The following is a 23,520-nucleotide window of genomic DNA, read 5'->3' on the forward strand; positions in this document are numbered from 1 at the left end:
GTGATGGTATTTATTTATTTATTTGTTTTTAGTATGGTGGGTACCACGGCTTCAGTTCCTGCAGAACCGATGGGGGCAACAGCCACAGGAAAAAGTACACAATGAAGACTAGTGCAGCTGCCACAACTTGTTGATAAAAAATAAAAAGTACTTTGGGTATGAAGGTTTGATGGTGATGCACAGATATAGTGATGACCAACACTGAAGGTGTGAGCACTCAGAGCAGTATTCCCTGAACAATAGGTGATGCTGCTTAGACAAAATTGATGAGATATTATTTTTGATGTGTGGTGCCGCTTGCAAGGGCGAGAACAGAAAGTATAAAGGGCCTGTTATACTTGTAGTAACTTTTGTAGTCTACTTGGCAACCATCCTAACATCTCATTCTGTGTCCAGTCAACAAAATATGTATAATGTAATATTTTTTATATTTTACAGTAACTGCTGGCAATTACAAAACAACTTTGTAATAAAAGTTTATGTTTCCGTTGCAATACCAAATAGCACCACAAGGGAGTGCCTCCATGATTTTGTTGGTAAGCTACATTAGATAGATGCCCACAGAAACTCACCAGTGATTCTCATCCTTATAGCGAAGGTGGAGTGCAGTGGAGAACTACGTGGGCCTTGTATAGTTGACTTTGAGTACCGTAGGACAAACATAGTATCAGCCTAATTTTTCTGTCTTACACAACTCTGAAACACTGGAAGTCTTGTGGTTGTTAAGGCGTCCACTGAGTCAAGAAGATGCACTGACAGCAACAGCAGCTGCACAGAAATCTGTCCCTTGAACCAGTGTGCTTACATAAATCATCTGCTGCATTTGACCTCTGAGAGAAATAAAAACTACAAATCAATGTTGTGAAATGAATCACAAGATAACAGCAATCATTTAATTGAGCTGGGCTGCTGATTTAATTTCCAGACCAGTGCAATTAGCGGTAATGAATGTACAGTATCATGTTAGTGTGCAGCTTCAAAAGAATGAGATAAAAGCAAATCAAAGATGTGCTGGAGATATGCACACATGACAAGCCAAATGAGGTGCCACAAGCTGTTAACGAAGTCTGTAATAATACTCATGTCTATGCGTGTAATACCCCACCCATGCAACGAGAGCGTGTTACAGAGTGCGACGGGACATTACATCATAAGGGAGATATCGTGGACCTCCAGAAAACACCCCATAGCATAGGAGGCAAAAATAATTAAGCCTTAATAATAGTGGTTTGTGCACAGGGAGCCATTAAGGAGATAAGCATTCAGCAGCAGGATTTCTGAATGTTGACTGAGCGTTATCAGTTTCATAGAAGAGGACTGCAGCAGCCTCGCTCAGCATCATTTCCCTGACATTTGTGGAAGAATTATCTGGGCAGTCTCTCCCAAAAAGCTATCGGGAGATTCAACTGCAGTTCAGTATGGAAATGAGGGATACGAGCTTCACACTGAATAACTGGATTTTCCCCATCACTGCACTCATTCATCATCAACTACATTGTTTTCAACAGCAGCAACACCAAGCTGAACTGGTAGCATGACACAATGATTGCAGCTGAAGGACAGCTGTGTCTCTAAGATGGAATAAATGAAATAGGAAAATCTTGGTCCAAGCTTTACTTAATGGAGCACAGTCATCCAGAAAAGAAAAAAAAACACTATTCAAGTAGCACTGGACAAAGACAGGCTCAAACGGGCCCAATGTGGCTCAAAAACAGGTGCACAGACTTGCCAGTGTCTGAACATCAGTCAAACAAAAGGGTTGGCAGTAAATGAAAGAAGTGTTGTCTTATTAACATTCAAAGCATGTGCAGTTCTGACGCAGCACATTTCATTGGAGTCACAATTGTCCTTTGGTCATGCTGTTGCAAAACAAGTCTGGCAACAGCTAATTGTTTTACAGTGAATGTAAGAGAGACTTGAGTTGGACCAATAATAACAAATGCATGGAAACCTGATTTTGAAAATTGACAAAAGTAGATGTGGCTGTTGAGATTCTGATCTCTTATATTTACTATTAAAAAAAACATTAACTCCTGTTATTTATTTGTTGAAGATTGTTATAAATTCCAAATATGCCAGCAACTGGCAGGGCAGATAAGGCTTTGGGCACTGCCTCCTCTTTTCCACTGGCATTCGTTTTAGCTGGCTGATAAATATTTATAAAGGGTGATAAGTAGTAATTCATCAAAGACACTGTGTTAGTATAATGCCCCAAAACATGACAATAAAATGGCTTTTAAAAGCTTATTCCAGGGATCAATAATAGAGATATGCTGTGACAAAGAAAAAGTTGGGAAGTCTTCTGAAGTGAGCATTACTCAGAAAAAAAAATCAATGGCAGGTCCCTGCAGCTTTTTGGGTCAATATTTAATACCACAGATTTATCCACACGTTACTTGACGAATATTGATGGCCAAGACCAATGACAAATCACATTTATTTGACGTCTTCAATCTTTGCTAATAAGAATTGTCACATTTCTTCGAGTAATAGAAAGTAATGTTAAATGGCGTTCTTGTAACCTTAACGGGATGAAGTCTACTTCACAACATCCTTGTAAAGTGTGAAGTGCATACATAAAGGAGAACATATCGTGCTCATTTCCAGCTCCATATTCTTATTGTTGGGCTCTACTTGACTAACCCTGAGTTCATCCACTATCTGAAACAGGCTGTTTTAGCTTCGTTTCCTCTTCCCTTTAGGCCAGTGGTTCACAAAGTGTGCGTTAGGCAGCACAATTGAGGCATCCAGCCACTATACAAGGAAAACCTGGGGGAAATATGACATAGAAATAAGCTAAAAAAAGATCAGTTTGTAAGAAAAATAAACAAACACGAGTTTTCTGATGCTATCATACAGAACTTTATTTCTTATTTTATTTATATTTTATTTATTTCTTCTTTCTGAAGTAGCATATACCAGAAAATGATGGCACTGTTATAGCTCATGAGGTTGAGCCAGATGGCTATTTCAAGGGCCCAGGTTCCAAGCCTGGGTTTTTCATGTATTTCCATCTATTTCTATCACCTTGCATATTTTAAACGATAAAAAGTCAAGGTCTCAAATATCCCAAAGCTTTTTAATGTCTATCAACATGTTTGGTTTTTTTTATCACAGAACAGAATATTTTGCTTCAATGATGCACAGAAAGCATCCGGCAGAGATGCACGCTACTCAGCTAAGCAGACTGATTTCAGGTTCCAAGCAAATGATTCCAAATCAGGAATTAGGGCTCCTTGATGAGCTAGCCAGTCCTGATCAAGGAGATCCTGGACACGGTGTCTCTTAAATGCAAATGCTGTTTCATGCTCCATGAACTGGAGCATGCTAACTAATGTCAACTAACACAGCAGGATGAATGTTGCCCCTTTTAGACATGTACTCCTTTCTATTAATCTGAGGGCATATGAACCTTTCTGATTGAATCTAGTAACATTTACATTTTTTTAAATGGCATGAGTCTGCCACTTTCCACCTCGCTTGCTCACACGGTCTCATACTTTCCAACTAATCTCGTGCCAAATTTGAGGAAGTATCAAACTTGCCCTATGATGGGGCAAGAGTTAATGAAATGATGAATGTTCCCTCTTCTCTTTTAATAATAATAATAATAATTATTGTAAAGTAAATCTGTACAAAATACAAAGACTTCTTTTTTTTCCACATTTCCAGAGCAAAAGAGCATCACAGCGAAGTGTGTGAAGTTGCAACTTAATTACTGATTATAATAAATTATTTGCCACATTGAAACAGACCTGATCAGGAGCTAACCACAAAGGACACTGTGTTCTTCACTTTACAATCATACAGTCTGATCATTTGTTTGATCTGTATGATGGATTTAAATGTCAGAGTTGTGTGAAACTCTGAATGAAGCCATGAGAACATTAACATCAAAGTGAACTATTTCTGCATGACAGGATGCCCTTGTTGTAAGAGATGAAGGCAGCAATATTATGTACCCCATGCCTAAAAAAGGCTTATGTGCCAACACAGACTTAACTCCTTCCTTACTGAGACAGACAGGAAGGTACTGTATTCTAGGTCATTCTGAAGTGGAGTGCTTCAGTTCAGTTCAATTACATTTTTATGTACAAGAGCAGTAGCCTCAATGCACAACAATATTAAAAAGAAACCAAAATTATCCCATAATCCCCACTTGGCAACATTGGAAAGGAAAAACGTGTTTTTAACAGGAAGAAACTGCTGGCATAACCAGGCTCAGGGAGGGGCAGCCAGCTGCCATGACCAGTTGAGAGTGAGAGCAAAGAGAGACAGGACAAGAGGTAAACTATAATAGAGAGCCCAAGTTTAATAATTGCTAATGATTAAATATAGTAGTTTTTCACAGGGAGCGAAAAAGAAATGCTCAGTGTGTAATCCCCCCCACCGAAAGCCTAAGTCTAATTCAACAAGACTATAAGCTTTACGAAAAAGTAAAGTTTTAAGCATAATCTTAAAAGTAGAGTGAGTCTGTGTCCTAAATCCAAACTGGGAGCTCACTTGCATATAAAACAAAATCAAGCAAAAACAGTCAAAATAATTAAAACAAATCTTAAGCGTGAAATATAAAATGACAAAGAAGATCGATTTCTTTCTTTGATAACCTGATTTCCCCTGTGGCTAAGGAACACTGAACTAGAGCATATTCTTCTGTTTTACATACTGAGCCTCAGGCTCAGCAGCTAAATACAGAGCCCAACCCGCATCACAAAGCCAAACACAGCTAAACGCTTAGCTGTGCAATGTAGGACAGAAGGGGATGTGAAGTGTGCAGGAAAGCTAAAGCTGAAAATCTTTGGGCAGAAGATAAACACAGGGCCGTTAGCTGTGCTGACTCCAAAGCTAAACATACCACCAAGATCCAACAGTCAGATCAATTTTACCAAAAGTCACCAATTTTGACACTTTCATAGTGCGATAATGGTTAAACTCATTAAACTTTTATTGCGCCTTCTTACGTTATGACTCATTTGAATTTGTCTGACTCACCCTTGAATCTCCCCCTTCTCACCCATGTGTAGGAGGCTTAACTAGCAAAGTGATCATGGCACTGTCAGCAGAATAAAATATATTAAAGAGCATGAGCCTGTGAAATATAACAATGAATCAGAAGAGATAAAAAGATGTTAGCTCCCCCATTCCTTCTGCTCTCTTCCTTCTATTGTCCCTACCCATAGCCTCCCATCTGGGTAACTTATGAACTAAAACAAGGCAGTACATAAAAGCAGCAATGCGTCATTCTGGAAGCAGAACAAATAGACAGAAGATAAAATACTTCACAGGTCAGCGATATCCTGTAACACCCTTTCCCCCCCCCATCTAATTCCTGTAAAAACACACAACACAACTGAATTAGTAACTCCGGCATCCTCAGAAGAGTGTCCTTTATCCTTAAGATGCAGATGGACTGCTGAGTCTTGTCCTGTGGAGGTGGCTCTTCTGTGTTGTGCCATGCGCTTGTGAAGTGGCTGTTTGGTCTCTCCAATGTAGAGGTCTGGGCATTCCTCGCTGCACTGTACAGCATACACCACATTGTTAAGTCTGTGTCTGTGTTTGTCGACTTCACCGACAAGGTCCAGAAACTTACCCTGGATCCAGATGAAACCATGGTGTCCTTTGATGTAGTCTCTCTCTTCACTTGCATACCCACCACGGAGGCCGTGGAGACTGTCAGAAAACGACTACAAGAAGACAGCTCCTTGGAGGACAGGACCAACTTCACACCCGATCAGATCTGCACACTGTTAGACCTCTGCCTCACCACTACATATTTCAAATACAACGAAGGCTTTTACAGACAAAAACATGGCTGTGCCATGGGCTCCCCCGTGTCACCTATTGTAGCCAACCTTTACATGGAGGAAGTGGAAAGGAAGGCTCTTGGCTCTTTCAAAGGAAGAGTACCCAGCCACTGGTACAGATATGTGGACGACACCTGGGTCAAAATCAAGACACAAGAAGTGGAATCCTTCACTGCGCACATTAACGCTGTGGATAAAAACATCAAGTTCACCAGGGAAGACACAAAGGACAACTGTTTGCCTTTCCTGGACTGCGCTGTGCACATTGAAGAGAACGGCAAACTCAACATTGAAGTTTACCGGAAGCCCACACACACGGACCAGTACCTCCTCTTTGACTCCCATCACCCTTTGGAACACAAACTTGGAGTAATTAGGACCCTACACCACCGGGCAGAACGTGTTCCCTCTAAGCCTGAAGGAAAAAAGAAGGAACACACACATGTAAAGGAAGCACTCAAAACGTGCGGCTATCCTAAATGGGCGTTCTTAAAGTCAGCAAAGAGGCACAGAAAAGAAGACCAGACACCAGCGAGGGAGGATAAGAAGGACAGACGCAACAACATTGTCATCCCCTATGTAGCCGGTGTATCAGAAAAACTCAGGAGAGTTTTCTCCAAGCATGACATCCCAGTGTATTTCAGACCCAGCAACACGCTCAGACAAAAACTGGTTCACCCGAAAGACAAAACGCCAAAACACAGACTTAACAATGTGGTGTATGCTGTACAGTGCAGCGAGGAATGCCCAGACCTCTACATTGGAGAGACCAAACAGCCACTTCACAAGTGCATGGCACAACACAGAAGAGCCACCTCCACAGTACAAGACTCAGCAGTCCATCTGCATCTTAAGGATAAAGGACAATCTTTCGAGGATGCCAATGTTCACATTTTGGACAGAGAGGACAGATGGTTTGAAAGAGGAGTGAAAGAAGCCATCTATGTCCACTGTGAGCGACCATCTTTGAACAGAGGCGGGGGTTTACGACACCAACTCTCTGCCATCTATAATCCAGTTTTGAGATCCCTTCCCAGACGCCTTAACGCCCACTCACATCCTGGGCCATCTGACCTCAGGAATTCGCATGATAAGGTGGGGCCAGGTTTCACAATGAACACACCCGAAACTCTGGCTGATTGGGACCCACACCCAGTTTCACACCTTGGCTCAGGCGATTAGAGGATCATCAGGGGGTCCTTTTGTCCCTCTGTGGGGGGTTACTCCCACTAGGTTTATATCTGGGACTCTCCACCATTTGACCTTAGAACTGAAGAAGCTTCTCGGATGAGAGGTGAAACGTCTTCAAGCAACTTAAAGAAGTCCAGACGCTTTTCTTTGCAAGCTCCTTTGACTATATGTGATAAAGTTTAAGAAACAGAGACTTGGAGAAGAACATACAAAGTTGTGAAAAGTTAGAGTAACTGAAGAAATATTTTCCCTCTTTGTACCTTACATTCGTCTTTGATGGCAGGAGTGGTGATAAATAAATTGTGCAACATATCCTTGAGGAGAGAGATTAAGGGGGAAAGTCTGGCTGGAACAACCTATAAAAGATTTTTAAAAGTAAAGGCCTGTCAATAAGCAACAGTCTTCATCTGCAGTTTATTTATCTGGCACATAGCAACATGTGAGCTAAATTAAACCCCAGAATCCAGCACAACATAGTAAGGTGGTTGTTTAAACTATCATTTTTCAAGCAAACCAGATGATAAAGCATAGCTGTGGCATCCTTTGTAAAACTAAGGCTATGCAATCACATGACACGATCTGTGTTTATAGTGGGGCAATGTTTTTGAGCAGTGACATGCATATAAAGGAATTTACAAAAAAAGACTATTCCCAATAACCCGTCAGATTAAACATTTTCTATAATCAGTGCCAAAGCAAAATTATGAAAGAGGAGATGAGAGAATTCTGTGGAAATCGTCTGTACATCTTTCTTGCACTCCACTGCATTCGTCATTGATATTCATAATAAGTGTCAGAGCTGTCACAGCATCTTCCCTGTAAGCATAAAACTGATTTTGCAGTGGTGCATCATGCACAGCCTCTTAACACTCTTCCCATGTGTACACAGATGTGTTGTATGGTTGGGGGTGGGGGTGGGGTGGATGCAGCATTATATCTAGTATAGAATTTACATGGCAATCGATTCAGCAACACCAAATATCGATATTTCATGAAATAAATGAATATACTCGGGGAATGCTATGAACAAGAGCGCTCATCGCATGCACAATCATCTTTACTTACATTAAATCAGCTCGACCAAAAAAAACATCCAACACTGGACATACTTAGCTTGACAAAGCTGCTTCCTAATTCAGAGCAAGCTAATGGCTCAGTCACACGAGGAAAACTAGGACAAAAAATCAGTGGCTGCACGGTGATTGCATTGATTTATTGTTTTATTTTTGTTTTGTTTTTTTAATACTGATGATTGCCCAGGACATCCAGCAAAAAGTTGCAGTCTGACTTGGACTGACTACAATCCATCTCAGAGAGATTGTCAAAGATTAGCAAATAATTACTGCCTAATTTATAAATGCAGACAGATTGCCAGCACATTGCCATCAGTGTGAATGAGCCTTTGTCACTGAGCACAACTCGAGGGGACTCAACTCAGCTGGCTGCAAACTACTTGTATTCTGGTTATATTTAGAATAGGATGGTTGCTGAATGCAAATGTAACAGTTAAATGGAAATTTCTGTTAAATGTGATTTTCTGATTAAGTAGACAGCAACAAATATGTGATTTTTATGACTTATCGCAGTTGATTATCAGAAACAGATTGCACTTAATTGCCAACTTGACACCATTAAATTGCAGACTGATAGCAGACTGAGTCTGTCTCAAAGCAACATAAATTGCAGATTTTAGTGACAGTGTTGGTATGTTTGTCAATCTCATTTTGCAGGAAAAAAAACAAAGACAACTTTATCTTATTGGATAATACAGATACTGACTACATTTATATTTGCGGACATAATGAGCAATCGAAAATAGGTGACAAATCGCATTATATGTAATTGCAATACTCAGCGTATCATAAAATGTTAAAAGAATTGCAATAATACCATATTGTGAGTGAAGTATTGTGATAACATCACACCATGGGTTGTCTGATGATTCCCACCTCTAATGTGTAATGCTTTCTTATGCTGCCAGTAAACCTTTACAGAATCTTCAGTAACCCAGCTTGTCTTCACTTCTTCAGGTGACAGTGAGAGATGACTGCTCTTTCTTCAGAATAAGAGAATCAATTGCATACAACAGCCATGAAAAGATTTATAAAAAGACAGATGAAGAGTTCCTGAAAAAGTGAAAACTGGTGAACAAAAGCACAAACCAAAATGTGGCTCGTCACCACTGTGTGCATCAGAGTTATCTGGACTAGCATCACCAAGTAAGTAAGAATATGTGGCCTAAAAATGCAAATCTTAAAAATATGTGTCTTAAAATGCAGGCACGGCCTACCTCAGTGCTAGCCCCATGCAGCAGCAGTTATCATTTATGAGGTTTATTCCGAGCATTTTTCTGTCTTCGACCTGTCTGCACCCAGTTTTGAACAGTACCAAATGATGGATGTGCAGAATGAATGTGTCTGAGTCACACAGCGAGAATATCTGTCACGTTTCCCTGAGCACACACAGAGTGACAAACTGCATATGTTCATGCACAGATTATCTCTCTGATCTCTAAACCCCATAATCCCACAACATCAAAAACTGAATCAATAAAAAGCTAACAGATAAACAGACTGTGAGCAAGACACCATGTATCAGATACAAAAATTCCAGTTCATAATTTGCAAATATTCAAATAAAAAAAACACTATATCTGAATCTTTTTCACAAATAACAACATTTCTTCTATTCAATTTACAGTATGCCAGGCTACACAATATAAGAATAAACTGCAGTAATTAATAGAGTTGGTGAGCGCCGTATTAAACTGATAGATAAATAATGTGGGAAATTAGGTGGCGATACTGTGGCTAAACTGCACAGACTTGAAACTGACACAGCAGTTTGTTCTGTCTTCTGGGTGAATGTTTTACTTCAGAAGAGCTGGCAGAAAACCTTCTCATTACACAAAACACCGGCCCTCCTTTATTCCCCCTGAGCGTAAAACACCTTCCATAACCCTTTATACCCTGTTTCTTGTCTCACTACCACTTTGATGCAAGGGGAACAAATCTTCCTTCATTTGAAACTAAATGGTAGAGATGCTATCAGTGCATTGAAGAAAAAATTCCAATTGTTATCAGTCCCTGCATATCACCCTCTCTAGCTTTTAGCAGGCTCAGAAGGTGCTCCTCTTTTATTATAACCTGTGATAAACAGAGGACAGTATTGGAGGCTCTCATAGGCCTTAAGAGGTGCATATAAAATGTCTTAGTAGCCAACAGAGCTTTGTAACATGCGCTATCTAGTAGTATGATGATAGATCTAACTGAACTGCACATGACACATCCAAAAGACTCAAGCTACCACTGAATAGGGTAATAGCTATCTAATAGCTGACAGAGGAGACCACTTAATAGTGATATAACTACTATAGTGTAACAATATCAGTTCAGGGAGATATATATATATATATATATATACACACACATATATACACACACACACACATATATATATATATATGTTCTCCTGTGCCTTCAGTTCACCATATGCTCTTTGCAATGTAGTGAAACAAAGCAGATGTAGCTGTATCTTATTGTAGCCTTAAGGCTTACTTTATCTGAACCAGGGTAATCCCCGTTTTCCACATTTCATGAAAGCCATGTCACTTGCCAGTGCTTTTGTCCAAAAGCAGAGAAGCAGATAAACAGCCACTGGATTCTCTAACAATCGGATTCAGCTAACCCTCATGCTGTGAAACATGTCTAAATCCTTTACACACTTTATTATATCATCCAGCCACTAAATACCCTCTACTTAACCCTAACCAGCACACACACACACACACACACACACACACACACACACACACACACACACACACACACACACACACACACACACTAACACACACAGATATATGAAATCATCCCGATGAAATGTATTTATTGTAAATGTCTTCACTTCATTTACATTTAGTGACAGTTTTCAAAAAGTGATTATGTTGGTAAGAATCCAAGGCCTGAGGGCATCCAAGTTTGTAAAGCACAGCACTTTCTTTTTTCTAAACCACACGCTTATCTTTACCATTGAATGTGTACAGTGTATCTAAAATAACGAAGACATTTCTGAAATCTCATCAAGGATGGCGAATGCTTTCTTCCGTCACATTCTTTCCTTCGCGGGACTGAGTCGGCTCTTTCTGTGTGAGGGTGTCTGTGTGCTGGGAGCTACCTGTGCCCAGATTGCCTGAGGCTTAGAGAAATCTCTCCTGCAGTTCTCATTACAGAATCTGAGAAGACACACAGCCCAGAGTACAGGCAGCCAATGAACACACTCCCACTGGGGAGTTATATTACAGTGATACACGGGGTTAAGACAAAAAGCGGCTACTCCACGACTGCAGTGCTCTGTGGCAATGAACAACACCCAGGCACCACACACAAAGGCCCCTGCAGTCCAGAAACCACACAACATCAACTAGAATTTGTCCAGGCTTCATGTCTGCTGCACACATAGCTATTTTTTTTCCTGGTATTCCCTTACTGAGACCAGAGGAGCACAGTGATGACATTAAATCCTTCATCACTAGACCACATGATTGTTGATCAAACACATTGATCAAATGTTTAGAATTATTATTTGTTAGCAAATTTTGTTACCCATTTTCTTTCACAAAAAACATGTAATAACACATTGCATCTCTCTCTGTTGACTGCCAAAGCATGCATGCTATCACAGTTCAACATGGAAATTAAACTGATGGATTAAATTAATTAGGTGAGGGTCCACTTGGCTGGCAGAGGGTAAATGAAGGCTATTTTTAGCCCTCTGTATCCTGTGTGTGAGGAAAGCTTGCTGTGACTTAGTGGGTTTATTAAGGCAGGGAAGGTAGGCCACATCTGGTGCACTGCTCGAAAAACTCTTACCAGCCAGCAGGATGGAGATTTTACTAGAACAGTCTCTTCCCTGGAATCTCTATCCCACTCACAGCGGCTCAACTAAATAACAGTTTGGGGGATTTAAAAAGGTCACGATCTTAATACACTGAGAAGACCCTCCCTTTTCAAATGCTTTAACCTTCTGTTAAGTATCACCATTATAGTCTATTCTTAGAAATAGTAAGTGTCCCTGGAAATGTGCAGTGGGGCGGGGTCTGTCCCCTGTATTCAAAGGTATTCTATCCACTGCACCTATTTTTGGTGTTTCATTTTTCAGCCTGAAGTGCTCCAGCCATTCAATCAAAGACATGACCTCTATGTCAGATAAGCATACAAATGAAGCACTATGGCTTTTGGCTACATTCCACTCTGTGGCCGAGGACTGAAGCAGGAAGGATGAGCTGTGCTGGGTGTGACTGGGGACTGTTTTGGTGAACTAAACATTGAGTCAGATGTTCAACACTAGAAGGTGAGCATTAGCTAATCCATTAAAACCAGACAACCGCACAGGACTGGAAAAAACTCACCAGTCTCATTAATGTTATTTCAACATGTGCTGTGCTGTTAATGTAGCATACTGCAATTAAAAGACTATTGATTCAAAGATGATCCAAGCCTTCACGCTCTGCTATTTGCTGATCTTAGAAGAAATTTTGCAGTGTGGTGCTTACTGCCTCTGTGGCAGAGAGCACTGCGGGGGATCTGGCCGATGCAGAAGCATATGTAGGAATGACAAACAGGCTAAGTAACCTTATCGCTTCAGCTAACATAAAGACCCTGACAGAATGGCAATAAGCTTGATGTAGTTTGTGCAGATCAATAAATGGATGGTTTCCATGTCACATCCCATTTAAAAGTGGCATTAACCACACCAATAAACCAAAGAGCAGCTTCAAAATTGCCGGCTTCAAGCTGCTCTTTGGCTTTTCATACACTGGGCTTCGAACTGTGTTAATGTAAAGCTGTCTGTCTACAGCAGCATGCATACTATATGCTGCTGTATCAATTACATATATGATCCATTTTGAACAATTATACTAATGTAACAATTTAGTCTTTTATTTAAGGCAACAGCGCCCACTGCATGTAGTTTATAGAGTGTAACATATAGGATTTGAGGTGTGTAAGAAACATGTAACATACAGCAGGTGTGCTGTTTGTCTGCATATGTAAAGGGTCCTAACAAACAGCAAGTGCACTAAGAATAAACACGCACTCCCATGTAAACTACATTCTTTTACAAGTCTGGCTCACTCTGAACTTAGGACTGCATTAAACCCCTGCAATAGTCTAGCCTATAGAGAGATCTACATTAAAGTATACAAGCCCAAGGGATCACAGTTCTGCTGACATCAACACAGCAATCAGTGACCTGTGATCATGAAGCACTGCAGTGAGCATCTCCCTCTCTCTCTCTCTCTCCCTCTCTTTCTTTTCCCTCTCTGTCTCTTCACCCCCGTAAAGACTGATCCAGTTCGCACAGGTACACACACCCTCCAAAAGCAATCAGTAGGTTTATACAGGCATAAAAAGCCAGATGCCTTGTTGGCAGCAAAAAGAGATAGCGGACACTTTTCAGCATGCCTCTGAAATCTGCCTGCCTGCATGTAGACTTTGTACAAACACTTAACAACATGCAATCTAAAGCATTTTATTTCCTGCCTGCTGGAAAGCCTTAGCACACACACACACACACACACAGCTCCCGACAAGCTATGCAGCAATACAGTCCCATATATGTGCTAAGAGAGGGGCTGGGATACACACCTGTGAGTCGCCCCATACACTGGCTGCCTCTTGTAGGAGACGTGTGAGGTTGATTGTCCTGGCTGGCCCAGCATGTTAGCTGCAGGTCTGTGATTTGCTGTGCTGTGCTCGTCTCAGTGGTGCCTGTGTGTGTGTACTTCTCTCAGCTGGTAGTGCCGCTGTTGCTGACGTCCTCTGCTGAGCCCCGTGGCGTCAGTTCATTCAAAACATCCTCCTTCCCGCCTTTGCTGCTTAGGTGAAACTAAAAATATATGCAATCACCGAAGTGTCCCCGGTTTCTGAGTGACACCCGTGTGATTGGTATTATCGAGGCCAATCAACCTCACCAATAAGTCTTTTAAGAGGTCCCAAAGCACAAACTAACACCACAGGTACAAAGAATAAGCCATAACAATATAATCATAATCTCTTCCCTCTTTCCCTCCCATTAACGGTACTCTTTTCTTCCTCAGCTCTCCTCCTTCTCTCTTCTAATAAATGCGTTCCTCAGCAGAGCTCTGTCGCCAGAGCACTTCCCTGAACTGGATGCTTTGCTCCATTCTCTCTGCAGTCATGCAGCCAATACACAGCATAAAAGGGGGGAGTTAAGGAGGAAGGAAGGAAGGATGGATGGATGAGGAATTAAAAAAAAATAGAGATGAGGGGGTGAGGAAAAGGGAGAGAATGGGTAGCAGCATCCAAAATGCTGCAGTGAGAGCACTAACTGGGACCAGAGAAAAACTACATTAGCTTCACTTCACAGGCTCTCTGTAAAATCCAGGAATGATTTTAAAATCCATCTCCTGACATACAAAGTCCTGAACGATCACATCCTATCACTTCTAAAAGGGGGGATCTATTATGCTCTTTCTTACTTTCTCTAACAGATATTGTTTCAGTCGTGGTTGCTCATATGAAACATGGCCAAAGTTTCAAAACGGCAGTCAGTCAGTGTGCAAGGGCCCCGACTCCACACTCCTCTAAATGCTTTATTTCAGACAGTGTTTTTTCTACTCTTGAATCTGTTACTTTCAGAGACACTATGTCCTTAATAAAATCATTCCAGGTGCACAGAACCAAACCTTAAAGGCACTTGTTTTAGAAAGGATAATAAAAGGGGCTGCACCAGCGGACAGTATACGATAGAAAAGGATTGTTTACGACTGTGAAACATGCAAAGCTGTTCTTTTAGAGTACTAAAATAAATCTATCTTAAATATCCAAAAATATTAAAGTAAGTGTTTTAGCAAGTACACTGAGAGCTAAAGCATCCAGATATCAGGCCCCTCTCGTGTGGGACAAGCTCTCAGTTTGGGTTTGGCAGGCAGACCCCACCTCCCCCTCCTTTTGTACTTTTAAGATTAGGCTTTGTTTGTTTTTTCCTTTTTTCTAAACTCTTAGTTATGCTGCAATAGGCTCAAGCAGATGGAGGTTCTACCATGATGCACTGAGCACCGCTCCTCTTTTTCCTCTCACTTTTACTCCCCCGTACTACTGCTGCATGTCACATGTGTTTCCCTGTTTGTTGTTCGTCATCACTTTATGATCTTGTCTTTCCACTGGCTTAAAACAGATGGCTGCCCCTCCCAATCATTTGATTGCTAAATTTGGAATACTTGAAATTCTTACAATATGAAGAGCACTTGATTACTTTTGTTGTGATTTATAAGCCTATAATATTAAAACTGAACTGAGCTGAAGTAAGTACTAGAAATATACTATGTTGTAAGTGCTTATTCTGCCAGATAGTATGATGGAAAAGTTTATTACATGAAAAGGCGATGACTACAGTTTATACTCTCTATATTCCCATGTTACCAGTCTTTACAAATGATCTTCTAATGATGTTTTTCTTTTGCAAACATTACCTCAGTCCTTCTGCATATGCACAACAGGACAATACTGTCCAACATGATGAATTTAAACACCAAGAAAAGACAAAAGGGGAACATTTTGCATAGCGGAGACATCAGATAACATGAGAAAGTGAAGACTATAAACCAAAGAGACTGACGACTATGTCATGCTACAAATACCTTCAATTAGCTATTAAAGCAGTTAGGCTTTAAGTGAAAATTAATCTGATGGCACCTGAGCACACAAGTACACACATGAACATGTAGTCGATGTGTCCTGCCCCTGCTGCTCTCATTCCCTTAGTTTCACCCTCTGCTGCTCTTTCTCATCCATCTCCACACTGCTTCACATCTCATTATCATACCACAGGAGTCAGAGGCATGGCGCTGCAAGTAAAGACTTCAACACTGTGGCGATAATACCAGTCTGTCAGATATCTGGGTCCGACCACCACCAAACACCATCTGAATTGTGTCCTAGCCGCCTCTTTCAACATATTCATGTATCGCACTGCACAGTTTTGAAGGTAATTAATTTAATTGCATGGACTAACGCCAACATACAAATCATATCAGATGTAAAACAGCTTCTTCTTCCTATAAATATAATGGCTGTTGTCAGCACTACTAGGTATGAAGTGACAAATGGCTACTTGTACACCCTCAGCAGGACTGATATCAAACATAGCACATCAAGCATACGAGGCCAGATACACACAAAAATAAGCCCACACCTTATAAACAGACACAGCGTTCATTCAAACTTTAAAATGACTGTCGCTCATTCGACAACTGTAGAAATGGGGTAAGTGCACTTGTTAAGTTACTGCTTTTGACTGATCTGGTCCCTGATTGTTAGCGTAGCATTTAGCCATATCTTTTGCTAAATGCTAATTATCTCTGTCTCTCCTCTACATTCACTTTAACTTTCTGTTATGTTGAGCAGCTGTAGAGATGCAGGCAAACGCGGCAAGCTTTACAGAGGGGTGGGGGGGATAATGAATGTACACATATACATACATCTGTGGGTGGCTCACCAACACACCATCATCACATTGCTAAGATCAGTCTGCTGAGGCGCATCTGATGATGTGATTTCTAAAGTTCCGTAAACACTCCACTGCTCCCCAACATTAAGTCTGCCACTGTCTGTAATAAATTAACTACTATGCAGATTTCTCATTCTAAATGAAACCGTCCAATACAGAATACATAAGTAATATTCACCCACCAGAGTTAAATATTAATACATAGAAAGGGCAATCACTGCATTGCATTATGCACTACCAGAAATTAGCACTGTTTTCTTGATAGTACACTTTGCTTTACTTACTTTCCTACTTAGAGATTTTGAATGCAGACGTTTTATTTGTAACACAGTATTTTACTAATGTGATATTACTGCCTGATTTACAGTAGGTGACAGATCAGAATACTCAGAAACTCGCCGCACAAGCAGTAGCATTTCAAAAAGTGTGAAACTACTGAAAGTAATCTATAACAGGAATCGATTTACATGCAAAGAAGAGAACTGAGATCTGTGGAGGGTACTCGAGCACTTAGGTAAGTAATAAAATTACAAAGAGGACAAAGCAATGAAACATTTTAATGCTTGCAATAAAAAGCTTCATCAATATGATGAAGTGAACAACAGACAGAACAATGCGTTTCTTCAAAAGTTGAAACTGTTTGTAGAACAGGTCATTCTATTTTTGTCCCAAGACAAATATGTTGGACATTACAGTCACTAAGTATATAATAGACTAATCTACATACTCCTGGCTTGTTTCTAAAAACTATAAACTCATATATATGCACATGTTGCTACTCACCAGTTTAGTGATCAGACGTAATACAGTGAGTCCACTTAAAAAGCCTCAGATGTCCACATCTGTCCTGATTCTGAAGACAACCAATAGGGAGTTTCCCTTTCTGCTCTCTTAACATATGAAAACTGAGCTTGCTAAAGTGTATGCTAGTGGGTGTGCTAGAAAGTAGAAAAAGAGGGGTGTCAGATAGGAGCATAACTGCTGTTTCAGCCCTCTCTCTCTATCTACTCTTGATCAATCGGTAACACTGGCGGCCCTTGCAGAATATAGCTCTACTTATGCTCACTGGGGAATAATAAAATAACACTTTGCTGCTTAGTGTCGATGCAGAAGCTGGTGATGAGAAAAAGAGCTGGACCTGGCCTGAAACAAAACTCTAAAGGTGCCGCTCTTTTTGATTATCACAGATGAATAGTTATCACCTCTTTGTGGTGTCCAGCAAAGTGCTGACCTTGGTCTCTGACTGCAACCAGAGCCTTCCGTCTCACCCAGAGTCCTCTTTATCAGATCACATCCCAGTCCGCCTGGGGGAGAGAGGAATGGATGGAGAGCAAACCTGAGTGGCTGGTGCAGGCTGCTGCAGTGCCGGTTCAATAATCCACAGACAGACATATAGATAAGACCAGAGGGCTGAATGAAGGTGGTCAAACCTGAGGGTAGGTCAATCCATACCATGTCGATATCCATACACTGCTTTTATCCCGGCTACCGTATAACAAATTAATTTACTGTATCTGATCCATCCGGTTAGCAAACAGGAAACCCACAACACAAGAAAAAAAGGTTTGAATTAACAGACTCTCAAATAGCTCAGAGAGACGGGATGTTCTGACATTTAGCTATACATTACAGAACAAATACACGAAAGGGGTAATCACACTGTGAGATGAATGGTGAATTATTATATCTCGTTAAAAAGTAAAACAAGCTTGTAACTCAAGCTTGAGTTAGATGCTGTCATAGGATGAAACCACAATAAAAAAATATACCTGATTCAACACTTTATGTGTAATCTCCGTTATCTGACCTTGTCATTGGCAGAGATGGAAAAAAAAATGTGTGATAAACCACCAAACTGTCAATAAGTGTCTTGGTGAAGTGTACAAAGACACAACAGCAGTATCTAGTGGCTACATGCAGAACAGCACCATGGTTCTCCTGCTAGTGCTTCAGCAGGTCTCATTGATCCGATGACAGTTGAGAGCCGGTGCAGCATCGCAGAGACTGCAGTTTTAAAAACATGAATACATCGCTTAAAATTAGCACTTTTTTGTCACTATATAACTTAAACAGAATGATTAGAGGTAATGCCAGATCACAGCAGGTTTTAATTAATCAATCAAAGATTTAGAATAGAAAAAAGAAGCACTGAGGAAAGGCTCATGAATACAAAATTAGCCATGCATCTTTGCACTGAGGCAAATTAAATTGGATCGGTTTGCAAGAAATCACACAGCTGTGTGGTCAATGTGCTCGATGAATGCTGCAGTGAGAGAAATTGCTCAAACCCTCACATCTGCTCTCAGTAGCAGTGGTCGGTCCAGTCTTTTCATTTCTTTTCTTTTTTTTTTTTTCACACTCAATATTCCATTAATGGAAACAGCAATATTCAATCAAGTAATCCACAATAAGCAACATTTTCTCACAGCTCATACACTCAATCTGCTGCTAACATAAGCTTATTGAAGTGTTTGGTTTTTCAGCCTTTTGGAATATATCAGCAGTAAAGCACCCTGCATGATTAGAAATTTCTAGAAACTTATCTGCAGAGAGATAGAGCAGGTAGGATGTAGGATCATGTGCTTTGTAGGATGCACTGTAGCAATTAATAAGCAATTTTATAATAACGTTTCTCTCCACTTGGGTTAGCACAACACGCTGCCAATGTTTGACATATATAGCCTTCACATTCACCACTTTTTAGCACACAGCTGTGTTAAATACTAAGCAGAAACTGAGAAACAAAAGCGCTCATTGGCAGTGTTTCTCATATTCACTCGATTGACAGCTCCACTTTGCCCACTGGTCACAAACTTTTTCCTGTTTGTCTTTTCGTACCAGGCAGGTTTGTCATAACCCGCAGCTTTGTGTGTTTGCTTGCTTTTTTGTTTTGTTTTTTAAAAAGCAAGAAAACGGCTAAAACACCTAATAAAGAATACTCTGTGTGGCTGTATTAATTTAAGCAAGAGCTAAAGCTCTTTTATGTTAAATTATAAGCCACTGGTAATATTTATAATACAATAATTAATAACAATAAGTATATTCATTCATCCTTTTAACTGCTAATCCAGTTCAGGTGGGTTGGATAAGGGGTGGAGGTGCAGCGGAGCATATCACAGCTGACAACTGGAAAGAGGTGGAGTACAGCCTTGACAGGTCACCAATCCATCACAGGGCTAACACAGAGAGACAGACCATTCATATTCACACTTAGTTTAGACTTACAAGTTAGCCTAACATTAAGAGCTTTAGACTGCAGGAGGAAACCCACAGAGTCACATGTAGACCATGCAAACATTACAAAGAAAGCCTAGCAGTCCAGTTCAATTCAAATAAACTGCCCTTGTGGCTTGTTTGTGGCAGTTTTAGCACATGCTATGTTGCAGATTCAGCGTATGTTATAAATGTAGTTAGTTAGAAAATTAAAAGATGTTTTACTCAGCTCATAAACCTTTACTTTACAGGACACATAATCACTGAAAACCAGTGGCTTTCCTGTATTCGTGGCAACACAGGAGCACTTGCTCACATTTACTCTTTATACTGCTTATCACTTTAAAGCAAACTCTGGGTAAAATACAAAGTATTGCACAAACAAAATGTAAGTTTTCTTTCGTTTCTTTTCCCATGTTACAGAACATCCATCATTTCCTTTGTGCTAACTAATCACTTCTCCTGTCACCCATCTGGTGAGATGAGGACACGGTGGGACCTGCTTCTCTCTGCAGTGGCTCCAGTCACACTCGGGCTCTGACAGAATGCGGCAGAAAGAACTGTCATCTGAATTTAATCAGAGAGAGGTATACAAACTGCTTTTCCTCCAGAGAGGCAGCTGAAATTACTACGGTCCAGAGCCTCTTTCTTTAATAAGTTGAAAAGAGTTGTAAATGATAGCTGACAAAAATGCTGCATGTTTCAATTTCTGTCACATCTTCCTGCATGCTAGTTAAAGTCAAAGATGGCATGCTTTACCACAATCATAGTAATGTAGTGACATGAAAACACTAATCAGGCACAGAGATACAATTCAAGGCTAAAAAAAGTATTACCTTGCCTCAACCTGCCTCTCCTTCTCCTCCAAATTGGAGAGCTCCAGCTCTGCAACCACCTTTGTTTCATGATCAGCCCCGTCAGTCTCGTGCCTGATGGGCAGACAACTGCAACAGCAGGTCCCCATCCCAGCTCGGTCATCTCCCCTGCCCTGTTTCTGCTCTGACTCCTGCTGCTCCAGCTCTGACTTCTCAACCTGCTCAAGTCATCTAGACAGTGAATGACTCATTCTACATAATGTACATCATCAACCAGCGCACACCTCAGGCCTGCAGTCCAAACAAGGCCTGATAGAAAGCTTCCTCTGTATTCTGCAGAACAAAAGCTTACTGTACCAGACACTAAATCTGCTCTTTGTTTTCATCATCTTTATTCAGTCCACTGCTTCAGTCTCCATCCCTATTTGCAGGCCCAGGCAATACTGAGCATTATTTATTTTTTAACTGCCACAAACCCTGTAATGAGTCATTGTGGACATGATGTTGACAATATGGCCCTTTTTTTAGAAAATCACTCTGACCTCAAATAAAAGTCCTGGCTGCCTCACACGTAAGTTGTGAAGATGGATGCAGAAACATAAGAGCTTTAGACATGATCTACTGATAATAACAACAAGTCAACATAAATAACCCAGCAAAGGTGAAAGCACCTGCTATCTCACCAGCAGCACATTTGCAAATCCTTGGCCAAGAGTCCAAATATCAATTTCACTGTCCGTGCATTTGCTGCTAAGATGACATTATCAGGTGCGTCGCTGCCTTTCTCATAGATTAATGATTCACGCTTCTAAGCAAGTTCATCATATTGTTTGTGTGTCGGTGTTGTCCATGTAGTTTGCATGTGTGTGTGAGTGAGATTCAAACAAGAAAAAAAAGAAATCCAATAAGATCTTTGGCAGGCTGGCAAAACAGCAATACATCATATTGCTGTTTCCAGTACCCTGCAATGCATTCAGCCTGTTGGGTGTGTTTTTTAATTTCAAGAATACCACAAAAGGGCTGTTAAGTAAAAAAAAAAATAGACACCTATAGGTTACAAAATAACCCACAATCATTTGGTAAAGTCACATAAAAACGACTAGCCTCAGCAAGCACTATTGTGCAACACACAACCTACATGAAATTTTCCTCAACATGAAATATGAAATAATTAAAAACTCAACTCATCACAAGCCTCAGAATAGAAAGTATCGAAACAGGAGTCGACTATAAATCCCTAGTTCTGGGGTTGGAACGTGAACTGTCTGCCATCCCTACCACAATATTGGTAGTGAATTATTCTAGGTCTCAACTGACCCCCTGCAAGACCCGAGTATCACATTTTTGGAGTGTTGTCTTAAACTACTGCTCAGTTAGTTAATGTATTTCATTAGTCTGCTGTAACTGAAAAAGAAAGAGAACTAAAAAAGTTCCTCCTCTCCCTTTCTCACCACATCAGTGGCAGTATATCAGTGGTGCAACACAGCTGTGCTGACACTGAAACACCACATATTACCCCCACATATACCGCCACATTGTGAGTTGACAGTGCTCTTTTAAAACCCATCATTTTGTATAGCTTTGGAGTAAACCACTATTTTTCCCCACAGTCACAATATCACCATAATTTAAACAAGCAAACATTTACTTTTTTTAGTTATATAATCCCAGTTAAAACATTTCTGGAAAGCCGTACAGCACAAGTGGTGTAGCTGTGTAAAATAAGTACAACAATCTTCGAGTTTAATTAAAATGAGCTTGCAAAAGCTAAGCTACCAGTAAAAATATAGAAGCTAAGCTGATGATGCTGCAATAAGAATGTCTAAACGTCGCATGCTGTTTCAGAATTAGCCAGATTAATCGGTGAGTACGTATAAAATTAATTATGTTGATGCTTCAATAAATTTTTTTAATATATTCCCGAGTCAGTAGTTTAGTAAAAGACAAAGCCAACCTGGCAAAGCAGTTCCTTCAATGTGTTGTTTTACTCCCTATCACAAACGTATCGTTTTTGTTTCAGCTATAATTTAAAATTTTCAAAATGTTTAAGAAAATTGCTTTACCATCTAATGCTTTCGAAGATATATGTGTGGTAACTTGATGCACTCATGTCAGAATCCCTGCTTAGTGGTTAGTGCTGTACAGTACAAGAATAAACAGTTAACAAATGTGCTTAAGCTACATTAAAAGTGATGCTATCAGATTCTGAAGACACGCCTAATGGATGCAGTTTAACAAACACAGCTGGCACAGGTGGACAAGAAAAAACACACTGCAAATGAAACGTGGAGCAGAGCCGATTTTCAGATAAAACCAACCTTCACCGATGCTTTGTTGAAACAAAACTTGTGCACTGATCCCTGTATGTTTCTTCGTGACTTCCCATGGCACTAGAAACTTTCAAAACATGTACTTTTTACAACTACAACCCGCAGAAACACAAGGTCATTCAACTATAGTTGGTCTTACTGATGTCAATAGACGACTTTGGTAAGGTTTAACATCCAAGGATAACATCTGACATCACTTAATCTGAAAGTTGACCATTTCTGACAGGATGAAAGGTTTGATCAGGTCACTCGAGACTTTCTGCTTCTTTGCCTCACTGAGAAACAAAGAAACAGGACTAGCTTCCTGCCTCAGGGCCCAGGAACACCAGTTGGGAAAACAATTGTTTTTAAGTGATTACCTGTCAGAGACTAGCTGTCTCATACAGGGTCCTGTACAGAGACACATACTTAGTTTTACTTGACTTTAAAATTTTAAAACTTAATGCCAGGAACCAAAAGTATAATACCCCTTTGACAGAAGACAAATTAACCCTTACAGTTAATTTAACTTACACGTTAGAAAAGCTTTGAAAAGGAAAAGTTTGTTTATCGCCCCTTTGACCTTGTTTGTTCCATCTATTTTGGCAACCATGTTGTGGCCTCAGCAGTGAGGCCTGGATTTGATGTGTTAGC

General features: G+C 40.4%; 1 protein-coding gene across 14 annotated transcripts in view; it reads right to left on the bottom strand.

Moving 5' to 3' along the window:
- plekha7b (pleckstrin homology domain containing, family A member 7b) overlaps nt 1–23,520 on the bottom strand; it is an 80,355-nt gene that overhangs the window by 48,626 nt on the left and 8,209 nt on the right. The window contains exon 1 of one of the 14 annotated variants that reach the window (XM_082506652.1): nt 20,579–20,742. The exons of 11 other annotated variants lie outside the window; for them this stretch is intronic. In XM_082506652.1, coding sequence (XP_082362778.1) covers nt 20,579–20,706 — 128 coding nt within the window. In that variant the 5' untranslated portion in view covers nt 20,707–20,742. Of the gene's footprint in view, nt 1–13,645; nt 13,815–17,312; nt 17,430–20,578; nt 20,743–23,520 lie in introns of those variants that run through there. 2 more of the 14 variants (XM_082506656.1, XM_082506653.1) reach the window with 2 other exon arrangements.

Source organism: Aulonocara stuartgranti (assembly GCF_965226115.1).
Source record: "Aulonocara stuartgranti genome assembly, chromosome: 1".
NCBI classification, from domain to species: Eukaryota; Metazoa; Chordata; class Actinopteri; order Cichliformes; family Cichlidae; genus Aulonocara; species Aulonocara stuartgranti.